The 12991-nt window shown below is 31.1% G+C and overlaps 1 protein-coding gene across 1 annotated transcript; it reads right to left on the reverse strand.

The window, feature by feature from the left end:
• Window positions 1-9726: 9726 nt before the first annotated feature.
• On the reverse strand, window positions 9727-10740 carry LOC126674998 (uncharacterized). The gene is made up of 2 exons (XM_050369560.1): window positions 10106-10740; window positions 9727-9995 (listed from the first exon to the last, which is right to left on the reverse strand). Exon 1 carries the CDS (start codon window positions 10689-10691, stop codon window positions 10107-10109), a length of 585 nt encoding a protein of 194 aa, XP_050225517.1. The 5' UTR covers window positions 10692-10740; the 3' UTR covers window positions 9727-9995; window position 10106.
• Window positions 10741-12991: the final 2251 nt, after the last annotated feature.

Consider the following 12991-nt stretch of genomic DNA (forward strand, 5'->3'; position numbering starts at 1 on the left):
TACCTAAGCATGGTTTGATTATAATACTTAAATTGTGCATGAAAAACGACAATAGATTTGTATGTCGTGTCTCAAGTCTCTTAAACGCGTCGTTTCGATTAACATTCTTATGTCGCGTCACAAGTCTCTCTAACGCGTCGTTCCGATTACCTAAGCATGGTTAGGTTATATTACGCAATGTGTGCGTGAACACTGTTGCTAGGTTGTTATGTCGCGTTTCAAGTCTCTTTAATGTGTCGTTCTGATTACCTAAGCATGGTTAGGTTATATTACGCAAACTGTGCGTGAAAAGTGACGCTAGATTAGTATGTCGCGTCTAAAGTCCCTTTAACGCGTCGTTCTGATTCCCTTAGCATAGTCAGGTTATATCAAGCAAAGCGTGCGTAAAAAGTGACGCTAGATTAGTATGGCGCGTTTCAAGTTTCTTTAACGTGTCGCTTCGATTACCATGCTAATGTCGCGTCACAAGTGTCTCTAACGCGTCGTTCTGATTTCCAAAGCATGGTTAGGTTATATTACGCAAAGTATCCGTGAAAAGTGACAATTGATTAGTATGTCGTGTCTGAAGTCTCTATCACTCGTCGTTTCGATTACCTAAGCATGGTTTGGTTATTTTACGCAAGGTGTGCGTGAAAAATGACGCTAGATTAGTATGTCGCGTCTCAAGTCCCTTTAACGCGTCGTTCCGATTGCCAAAGCATGGTTATGATTTATTACGCCAAGTGCGCGTTAAAAGTGTCGCTAGATTAGTATGTCGTGTCACAAGTCTCTTTAACGCGTTGTTATGATTACCTAAGCATGGTTAAGTTATATTACGCAAAGTATGCGTAAAGAGTGATGCTAGATTAGTATGGCACGTCTCAAGTCTCTTCAATGCATCGTTTTGATTACCATGCCTATGTCACATTACAAGTCTCAAGTCTCTTTAACGCGTGTTCCGATTACCATAGCATGGTCATGTTATATAACATAAAATGTGCCTGAAAAGTGACGCTAGAACAGTATGTCGCGTCTCAAGTCTCTTTAACGTGTTGTTCCGATTACCTAAGCATAGGTAGGTTATAATACGCAAAGCGTGGGTAAAAAGTGACGCTAGATTAGCATGGCACGTTTCAAGTCTCTTTAACGCGTCGTTTCGACTACCATTTTCGCGTCACAAGTTTCTCTAACGCGTCGTTTTGATAACCTAAGTATAGTTAGGTTATAATACGCAAAGCGTGCGTAAAAAGTGACGCTAGATTAGTATGGCACGTTCCAAGTCTCTTTAAACTGTCGTTTCGATTACCATTGTCGCGTCACAAATTTCTCTAACGCGTCGTTCTGATTACAGAAGCATGCTTTTACGCAAAGTGTGCGTGAAAACTGACGCTAGATTAGTATGGCGCGTTTCAAGTTTCTTTAACGTGTCACATCGATTACCCTGCTTATGTCGCGTCACAAGTGTCTCTAACGCGTCGTTCTGATTTCCTAAGCATGGTTAGGTTATGTTACGCAAAGTGTGCGTGAAAAGTGACAATAGATTAGTATGTTGTGTCTGAAGTCTCTATAACTCGTCGTTTGGATTACCTAAGCATGTTTTGGTTATTTTACGCAAAGTGTGCGTGAAAAGTGACGCTAGATTAGTATGTCGCGTCTCAAGTCCCTTTAACTCGTCGTTTCGATTGCCAAAGCATGGTTATGTTTTATTACGCCAAGTGCGTGTTAAAAGAGTCGCTAGATTAGTATGTCGCGTCACAAGTCTCTTTAACGCGTTGTTATGATTACCTAAGCATGGTTAAGTTATATTACACAAAATATGCGTAAAGAGTGATGCTAGATTAGTATGGCGCGTCTCAAGTTTCTTCCATGCATCGTTTCAATTACCATGCTAATGTCACGTTACAAGTCTCAAGTCTCTTTAACGCGTGTTCCGATTACTATAGCATGGTCATGTTATAAAACGCAAAATGTGCCTGAAAAGTGACACTAGAACAGTATGTCGCGTCTCAAGTCTCTTTAACGCGTTGTTCCGATTACCTAAGCATAGTTAGGTTATAATACGCAAAGCTTGGGTAAAAAGTGACGGTAGATTAGCATGGCACGTTTCAAGTCTCTTTAACGCATCGTTCCCATTACCTAAGCATGGTTAGGTTATATTATGCAAAGTGTGCGTGAAAAATGGCGCTAGATTACACTACAAAAAATTTGGCTTCTTGTGACGAATAAAATTTATCATGTTAAGCCCAAAATTTGTCACAACAACGTTATTGTGACTAGTTTGTGACGAATTTTGTTGGTCACAACAAACAAGTCACAATAAGTCAATTTTATAGTTTGTCACCATAAATTTTCTATTTTGATAAAATTGTTTTGTCACATTCATATTTATTGTGACGCAAACGTATATCACAAGTAATCCAATGTTGTCAAAATTTGTCGTAATATACATCGACTTCTAGTGACAAAACGCTAATAACATGACAAAAAATATTTATCACAATTCATATAAATTTGTCGCTACATACACCGAGTTATTAGTGACAAAAAGATTATATGGTGACAAAACCATATTTATCACAATTAATATACATTTGTCACCACATACGCGGACTTATTAGTGACAAAAAGATTGTGAAGTGACAAAAAAATATTTATCATAAGTAATCAATCATAAAGTGACGAAATTGATTGCCATAATAATTAATTAGTTGTGATAAATTTAATTTATCACAACAAGTAATTTAACATAATGTGACGAAATTAATTGACATAATAATTAGTTAGTTGTGATAAATTTAATTTATCACAACACGTAATATAATGATAATGTGACGAAATTAATTGTCATTATAATTTGTCGACGGTGACAAATTTAATTTATCAAAGTAAGTAATTTATCATAACGTGACGAAATTAATTGTCATTATAATTTGTCAACGGTCACAAATTTAATTTATCACAACAAGTAAGTTATCATAACGTGACGAAATTAATTGTCATTATAATTAGTTAGCTGTGACAAAAATAATTTATCAGAACAAGTAAGTTATCATAATGTGACGAAATTAATTGTCATTACAGTTTGTCATCGGTGACAAATTTAATTTATCACAACAAATAATATATTATAACGTGACAAAATTAATTGTCATTATAAGTTGTTGACGGTGACAAATTTAATTTATCACAAGAAGAAATTTATCATTACGTGACGAAATTAATTGTCATTATTATTAGTTGGCTGTAACAAAATTAATTTGTCACAACAAGTTATTATTTCCATTGTTATCGATACCAAAATAATTGAATACGGTAATTTGTTGCTAAAATCAATGAATAAAAAACAAAATCAATTCAAATATTACATAAAATTATCAATGATTAAGTCTTTAATAACACTAAAATAACCGATCGTATGCAAACATGTAAACTATTTGCTATAAAGAAAAGAAACTAAATTAAGCCTAACTTTTGATATAGGAGACGTCCATCTTCTTTCATTCAATTCCAATCTGCAAGAAAAAAAATACGTTTATTATATACACTTTTATTTTCAAACTGACATAATTAAGTGAATAATTTTCAAATTATAGAAAAAAATTAAAAGCGTAACGAATTAAAAAATATATTTAAGTAAGCCGTCACATACCAATCATTAGATGGTTCGTCATCAAGAGATTTTTCACAGCCATCGATACATGTTTCCTCGCCATCAATAGATATTTCCTCATCATCTTTTGCATTCAACATTTGTTGAACAAGATGCTTGAGTTTGCTATATGATTGAGAAATGTTATCAATTTTCACCTGTTGATTTTGAATTTGGTCATTTAGTTCTTTAACTTGCTTTTCAGTCTCAAACTTCTCTGCTTGTAAACGAGCTTCAAACTCTGATTCTTTAGCTGTTATCCGTTTGGCTCCATATACGAGTCCACGAGCATAACCGGACTTCGGTATATCAAAAACCTTTTGTAGAATTTTCCTCCCATCAATTGCAACGCCTTCCTCGAGTGCTTTTGAGCGAATAGCTTCCATTTGTTCCTAAGAATAGAAATATGCTTTAATAACACTTTATAAAATTGTGTTTAGATAACTATATATATAAAAAAAGAACTTACGTATTTATCTCCAGCTTCTGGGTCAATCCATGAGCCGTCTTTTTTACGGTGTGCTTGACTGTAGATCCTCATTTCAGGTGGCTCTTCATCAATGACTTCAGATGTTTCCTATAACGTTCATACAATTGATTAAAAACTAAATGATAAAGAATTTAAATACGAAATCAAAAACAGATTACATATAAACTCATATTTACCATTTCATACAAACGTTGGCAATAAGACTTTGATCCCGAAGTGTGAGAAAAGGTCACTTTCTTGCGATTATTAATGTTTACAGTGCTTCGAGCCTATTATAATAAAGCCAACACATAAAGGTTTTAAAGGTACATATCATAATATCAATAATAAAAGCTTTATATAATTAGAAATAAACTATTTTAACCAAAATAGTAGAGATATTCGTATCTCAGAAGCATAACTCGTAAACATGCCAAATACTCGGCGAAGTACAAGCATTTTCTCGAGTTACGTTAATTATGTAGACATCTGAACTCGAGGTAAGGCATAAAACTCGAAGAGTTTCAAGCCTTTCATCGAGTTTGAGCTTCTCAGATATGAACTAACTCGAGGAAGGAAAAAATACTCTACGAGATCATTCATTCCTCGAGATTTTCATTTCTGTATAAGCTCATTTTCGTGGAGAAGCTTTAAACTCGAAGTGTTTCAAGTCTAACCTCGAGTTTAAGCTTCTTCAGAGATAAAATAAATCATGAAAAGGTTAAAAATCATTTAATATTGAAATCCTTTGAACAAACCTCGTATTTTCGTTCAGAACACAATATGTGAAGCTAATTTAGATATAATTGGAAACATACTAGCAACTAATTAGATAATAAAGTACTCATTTTTAGCAAACGATAATAGACAATTGTATATAAAATTGAAACATTACCTTAAAGTGTGCATGTTCATCAAAATGTTCACATAGGTTCTTCCAATCGTTAATTTTTACATCCTTGGGTGGATGTTTTTCAGCTTCTTCACGAGTAGGGAACGTCTTATAGTGTAAGTGACACTGATACTTGAAGTTTCTAAATCGTCTAGCCATCATTCCATATACTACTTCTCTTGCATGTGGATCACTTAAATCAATCTCAAATTTACCCTATCAATAAAAAAACATATGAATAGTCACATATTATAAGAATATAATTAATTGAAATAACAAGTATGCTATAAAATAGTTATTAATTTTACCTGAATAGTTGTAAGTAAAGCTTCCTTTTGTTCAGCGCTTATTTGAGACCAATAAAGTTTACCTAGCGGTGCCATTAATCGAGTGACAATACCAATTTCCATTTTGAATATCTTTTCTGAAGGACCAATTGGTAATCTATTTGTTTTTGCAATCACAATTCCACCAATTTTTGAACCATCTTTAGTCATTTTTTTAACTTCAAATCCTCTAGTTTTACCTCTACCATTCTTTTTTGGAAGAGGACCTAAGAAGTACAACAGTTTACCTCATGTTAGTTTGCTTTTTGTTTCCAAATTGATATGTATCTTTTTTAAAAAATAATTTATATGCAGTTTGTAAAAGTTATAGTGACTGAATATAAACTATATGTGAACGATATGTCAACCTTAGAAAACAAAAAACAAACACAGAATAGAGAAATACGTAAGAAATACAAAACTTTACCTCATACTAGTTTGCTGCTCTATTAAACTTTATATGTAATTATCATACTATTTTAAAATTTCATATGTATGTCTTATACTATTTTTAAATTTAAATGCAGTTTTAAAACGTTTTTGTGCCCAAATATGAATCTTATGTCAACCGCATGAAACACAAAATAATCACAAAATAGAGAAACAAATTGATATGTATGTCTTATACTATTCTTAAACTATTTTTAAATTAAAACACATTTCTTTTTGGGAAGAAGACCTAAGAAATACTACAGTTTATCTCATGTTAGTTTTCTTCTCAATTCAAATTGATATGTATGTCTTATACTATTTTTAATTTTTATTTAGATGCAGTTTTTTATAAGTTTTTGTAACCTAATATGAATCTTATGTCAACCGTATGTCAACTTTATGAAACACAAAATAGAGAAAAAAAAAACGAATTGCAAAAAATATAAGGTAAAAAATAACTTGAAAACAATATTTCTATTCCAGAAAAAGCATTGAAACACAATTTCATTTGTTAATTATATCAATTCTCTAAGCAAAATAAATGAAACACAAAATAAATTCAACCTATCCTCCATCAACGTTTTTTGGTTCACCGGACATGGTTTCAGTTTCACCATCCCTATTAACTTCAGCAGCCACTGGTATTGCAGTTGAATCATCACGGTGGTTGTGATGTTCAATACTATTTGGGTTTTGAATTGGAGGAGACAGAGATGTTGTGTTCACCAAAGGAGGAATAGGTTCCGACTCAGTTTCGGTAGTCTGAGATTGTTGTGATATATTTTTCATCGATGGTTTGTCATTCCCCTTCCTCAAATGAGCTTTCAGTCTAGCTGATCTTTGTAATTCGTTAAACGATATAACTCTTTTTCTAGTATTAAGTGACATTGTTCAGAAAATCGTTGAAACAAATTGAATTGAAGAACAAGTATGGTGAGAATTGTTTGTAATTCTTTTTATGATCGATATTTTGATAAGAACAAAGAAACCACTTTATTTTGTCATTCAACAACGTGATTCCTGCAATTATGGTTAATGCCAAAGAAGTTTCCTTTTAGAGGGAACTTCTTTAATTAAAAAATTAAATAAGGACCAAATTATTTTCGTTTCCCTCTTTTTTTTTTTTCGTTTCCCTCCTATTTTAATATTGTTTCCCTCCTAATAAATTCGTTTTTAAATTTTCCTGATTTGATTTGCCAAAATCTTGTCAAATCTAATCAGTTTGAGATATATTCTGAAAATCTTGTTGCAGAAATATTGTTTGTTACTCGAGGTAGTCGAGAAAGTCGACGAGTTTTATATGTTTCATAGAATATATGCTCTACTGAACTTGTCATAACTCGATAACATGGCAAATATTCGACGAGTTTAAACAATATACTCGAGTTATAATCTTTTTTTTTTTCAACTTAATCCAAATATCACCACTTTCCTTTAGATATAGAAGCAAAATGCAAAATAAAAAGTCTTTGTTTCCCATATTAAAAGCAAAACAAAGAGTCTAATGTTGATAAATGGTTGATTTTATGCTTATTTATGATTAGATATCAAAAATTTATGTGTTATTCAACGTAATAGTTGACCACGCCATTTTTATCGCTCTCACATAAATATTTTAAAACAATATTTTGTCTTAATTTTTTTGGAGGTAATATATGCCTTTAAATAAATTGCAACAATAAGAAATTTTTCCACTTTTGCCTATCCTTATAATTTATTTTAATGTTTTCAATTAGTATAATTTGAATTTTTAATAGCTAAATTTATTCGGTTGAATATGATTTTACTCGCATAACCATTATTAAAATTGTATTTTACGGTTTAGGGTTTAGGGCTTAATTAGGGTTTAGGGTTTAGGGTTTAGGGTTTAGGGCTTAGAGTTTAGGGTTTAGGGCTTAGGGTTAGGGCTAGGGTTAGGGTTTATGGTTTTGGGTTAGGATTAGTGTTAGGGTTAGAAAAAACAACATTAATTAGCAACATTCAATTTTTTTTATGACCGCTAAAAAAATAAACAATATTTAATTTATTTTTTTAATGACCTCTAAAAAAATAAAACAATATTTTATTTATTTTTCCAAGGACATCTATTTTTCATATCGTTGACATAAAAAAACCTCATGTATACTTGAGAACTGAACACGAAAGAATGATTTGTTTCAATTCTTTTTTACATTAACAAAGCAATGTTGCAAAATGTACATGAAGTTAATTTTATAAATTTTGATAAAAATTAAGAGAACTTAAAATATACGTTACATGTGCCTCAATTTAACGTTGCATGTGCCTCAACTTACGTCAGATGTAAAAATAAACCTACAACTTCAACCTACTCGTAAAATAAGACATGATTTCATCACAAATAAACTAACTCGTTTTTAAGTACATAAATCTTAAATTCATGTACATATCTTGCAACCAAGCACTTTTGCAATTTTGAAAACAGATTGGTTCAGGCAGTACACACTTTAATAATCACAAGTTATGAGTAGCACACACAGACATGTTATTATGTCGTTGCATTCTATAAAGTTTATACATTTAATAATGTACGTAATTTAAAATTTTATGAAACAAATTAGCAAAAATATATAGATCATATCATAATATATTAATAATTTTAAATGTTTAAATATTAAAAAATCGACTCAACCAAAAAATAAGAGCTTAAAGACTGATTTAAGAAATTAATTACATATTATTAAAATTTAAATATTTAAATTTATAAAATATTAACATTTATTCAAATTTTCTAGATAATATCCTTTTTTTTACGGATTTAGATATTTAAATATTAAAAATTGGTTGAATAGAAAAATAAAAGCTAAAGGACCGATGTAGCAAATTAATTACATATTTGTAATTCATAAATATTTAAATTTATCAATTTTTATTCTTTAACTTTATAAGAAAAGTTAATCAATAAAAGTCATCTAACTATCCTAATTTATAACAATTTAACAAACTTAAATTTAAAGTTTTGTCAAAAAAAATATTAATGTACAATGATTTAGAATTAACAAGTGTTAATATTCAAATTTGATAATAGCATTCAGACCTTTTAATATTCAGACTTGGTAATAACATTTCAGACCTACTAATAACACATGAGTTTATCACAATTAAACCTACTTATGTTCAAATACATAAACCTCAAAATTCAAAATACTAAATTCGTAATCAACAGCTATGCAATTATACATCAGCTCCACGTCTTCAAAACTGCACCTCCAAGTCTCCAAAACAGCATATCCAGAATTAGACATTTAGAATCAACTATGCAATCAGCCACCCACCTTATCTGCAATTTGAAAAACAGAGCATATTTCAGAAAGAAAAGTAATGCCCTGAAACCAAATAAATGATAGCATACAGATATGAAATTTTGAAAACAGATTGGTTCAGGCAGTACACACTTTAATAATCACAAGTTATGAGTAGCACACACAGACATGTTATTATGTCGTTGCATTCTATAAAGTTTATACATTTAATAATGTACGTAATTTAAAATTTTATGAAACAAATTAGCAAAAATATATAGATCATATCATAATATATTAATAATTTTAAATGTTTAAATATTAAAAAATCGACTCAACCAAAAAATAAGAGCTTAAAGACTGATTTAAGAAATTAATTACATATTTTTAAAATTTAAATATTTAAATTTATAAAATATTAACATTTATTCAAATTTTCTAGATAATATCCTTTTTTTTTACGGATTTAGATATTTAAATTTTAAAAATTGGTTGAATAGAAAAATAAAAGCTAAAAGACCGATGTAGCAAATTAATTACATATTTGTAATTCATAAATATTTAAATTTATCAATTTTTATTCTTTAACTTTATAAGAAAAGTTAATCAATAAAAGTCATCTAACTATCCTAATTTATAACAATTTAACAAACTTAAATTTAAAGTTTTGTTAAAAAAAATATTAATGTACAATGATTTAGAATTAACAAGTGTTAATATTCAAATTTGATAATAGCATTCAGACCTTTTAATATTCAGACTTGGTAATAACATTTCAGACCTACTAATAACACATGAGTTTATCACAATTAAACCTACTTATGTTCAAATACATAAACCTCCAAATTCAAAATACTAAATCCGTAATCAACAGCTATGCAATTATACATCAGCTCCACGTCTTCAAAACTGCACCTCCAAGTCTCCAAAACAGCATATCCAGAATTAGACATTTAGAACCAACTATGCAATCAGCCACCCACCTTATCTACAATTTGAAAAACAGAGCATATTTCAGAAAGAAAAGTAATGCCCTGAAACCAAATGAATGACAGCATACAGATATGAAATAATCAAAATATTTTGGCTGTTACTAACCTTAACTCTCCGGTGTATGTGGAGGTGAAGGATCATGTGCTCCCAAGGTGCCGAAACAAGCCTTCCATCGGCGATGTGACCTTCGTTGTTCTCTTTTAATCTCTTCGATAGATGTTTCAATATTAGTCAACCTCGACTTTGTTTCATTTAACAAAGAAAGTACTTCCTCTTCAAAAGCTCCCCTTCGCTTCGGCTTTCTTGGTCGCCTCACTTCCTCCTCTCTTGGTTGATCTATACCGACATCATCCCTCACCACCTCATCTTGACCATTCTCGGTTTCCAGTTCTCTACTTACATTATCCTCATCTTCGTCACAGTCATCTTCTATTTCTGCTTTTCTTCCCTTTCCTCTTCTCGGCTGGCCAGTTTTAATTAAATAACAATTTCGGTCCTTTACATTCATTAATTCTCCATCCATATCAAGAATGTCGGCTTTACGGAGCATAGTTTCATTAAGATACGCATCCCCCAAACATTCCATCTTATGCAAATCATCCTCATCAATAGCACTATGAAGCAATGCTATACAAGTTACTAAATGACCATTTCCAAGTGCAACTTTAGATGATGTTGCCATGGTCATCATGCTTTTAAAAATTAAGTGTATGAAATCAACACTTTTTGCCGAACGTCGCACTAAATAGTCAAGCACTAGTAAATCATCCTTCGTTACTCTATTCGACTCCTTTTTACCACATATGGAATGATAAAGGAATTTATAAAATATAAGATATGATGGTTCAATTATGAGTCCATTAGGAGCTTGTTGTAAATCGACCGAGTCATCACCGGTCAATTGCTTCCATACTATATTAACATCAAAATTTGAAGGACAACCTCTAATGCCACCTTTAGGCAACTTCAATTTCTGATTCATAAAATCATACCCTATGCTATAATCAACCCCTTTTATTCTAAAAGAAATTGCTTTTTCATTCTTAGAGGCATAATTCAAGGTGGTATAAAATTCCCTAGTTAACTCTTTATAAACTTGATACTTACCATGTGCAATAAAATTTAAACCCATTCTACCAACTATTTCATCAATTTTTGATTTCAAACCCATCCTAGTCAACAAAGCATAATCAAAATATCTAGGTATAACAATAGGCTTGCGTGAAATAGTTTCGTAACGAATACCTTCTTCGTCGGAGAAAATTGGAAATGGGCAATCATAATTTGAGGACAAATCTTCTCTTCTAACAAATTTCGGAGGCATAGTTGAACTTGATGATTTCCATTTTGAAGCAACTCTTTTAGCTCGTCCCTTTGTTGATACCATCATTTTGGTTGATGATTTGATAAGATTATGATAACAATTTGATGAATTTAGAGGCTAGGTTTCGGGTTGTGGAATGGGGAAGATTAGAGAATTTTTTTTTTCACTTGTTTTGATTCTAGGTTTCTAAAGAAAAGTGGGAGGTTTATTTTTCAATTGCAGTAATTTTCAAAATAAATCGAGGTGGGTCTAAATACTCGACGAAAACAAAGCCTGAAATCGAGTTTGGCATAACTGGACTAGCATAAACTCGATGTTAGGTTTAAACTCGTCGAATATTAACCCATCATCGAGTTTATGCAGCACTGAACAACAACAATCTCGATGTTAGGCTTAAAACTCGTCGAGTATTTAGCCAGACCTCGAGTATTTACTTGTCCAGTTCTTTATATGCACATACCCTAATTAAAATAATAATTTTAATATTTTAAATTATTAAAATTATAACAAATTAATTGAAATCTCAAAACTTTAAATTATTGATTACATATTTTTTTTCCTTGAAAAAATGCCTCTATTGAAAACATTAATTTATTTTCAACACCCTTTAAATTTTTTATTCCAATTTTATCCTTATCTAAGGTATATGTCTCTTTAGTGTGTGTCTAATGTATCATATAATTTACCTCTCCTTTTTTCATATAGCGGGAAATACCCATTTGATATTGCAAAATTTGATTTCATTCCTAATTAATCAAAACCCTTTTCTTCCTTCCTAATTTGTCGTGTTCTTCTTTATGACCTAAATCCATGGTGACTACACGGGGTGCCACTGATAACGACGGTAACATCAAAATCGCTGATATGGGTAAGAAATCTGTTGCAAAAAAAGCTTCAAAAAACAAAAAGGTGGTGTCAACCGGAGAAGTTTCAGTTCCTCCATCTCCTATATAGTTGAGTAAGAAGAGACATGCAAATGATTCACCTCCGAAATTGAAGAAACACAAAGGCATTTCCAGAACTGAATCCAAGAAATCTCCTCCTAAGGTATGATTTCATTAGTTTATAATATGAATTAAGAACCTACTGCATTAGAATTGTTTGATGTCTTAGAATAATAAATTGACTCTGTTTATATGATTGTTTGAAATTATGTTTAAGTATGATTGTTTGGAATTATGTTTATATAAAATTGTGGTTAGGTTGGTTGGTAGATAGTTTTGAAGGTACAATTATGAACTCTATTTTTTTAGGGTACTGAAATTTCAGTTTTTGAAGATTAATTCCTCCATTCTACTGGGTTTGACAATGAAATTTCAGGTTTTGATTTGGTTATTTTTGGGCATTGTATTGAGAGGAATGTTAGAAATTGGATTTACAAAGTTGGCAATGTTTCTTGTATGCTATTTGATAAGAACTTAATGTGTATGGTTGTGCTTTTGAATAGCTTATTTTCTATTTAAGTTTGAACACCAAAACAGAAAAAGAGTTGAATCTTGCTTGGGTGAAATTTTTGATATCTAACAGTTTTCACTCTAATTTCCATACAGCTATGGCAGTTTAAAGTAAGCCGAGAAGATCGTGTTCACTCGAAGATTGATACGCGCATGTCATATGATGTCATTTCTGATATCAAATCGACTCTGACTCCAGGTGAATTGGAAAAG

The sequence above is a fragment of the Mercurialis annua genome, linkage group LG3, assembly GCF_937616625.2.
Source record: "Mercurialis annua linkage group LG3, ddMerAnnu1.2, whole genome shotgun sequence".
NCBI classification, from domain to species: Eukaryota; Viridiplantae; Streptophyta; class Magnoliopsida; order Malpighiales; family Euphorbiaceae; genus Mercurialis; species Mercurialis annua.

What these genes read in the sequence shown, in the direction of transcription:
- LOC126674998 (XM_050369560.1), bottom strand. Translation starts at nt 10,691, where the DNA reads ATGATGACCATGGCAACATCATCTAAAGTTGCACTTGGAAATGGTCAT.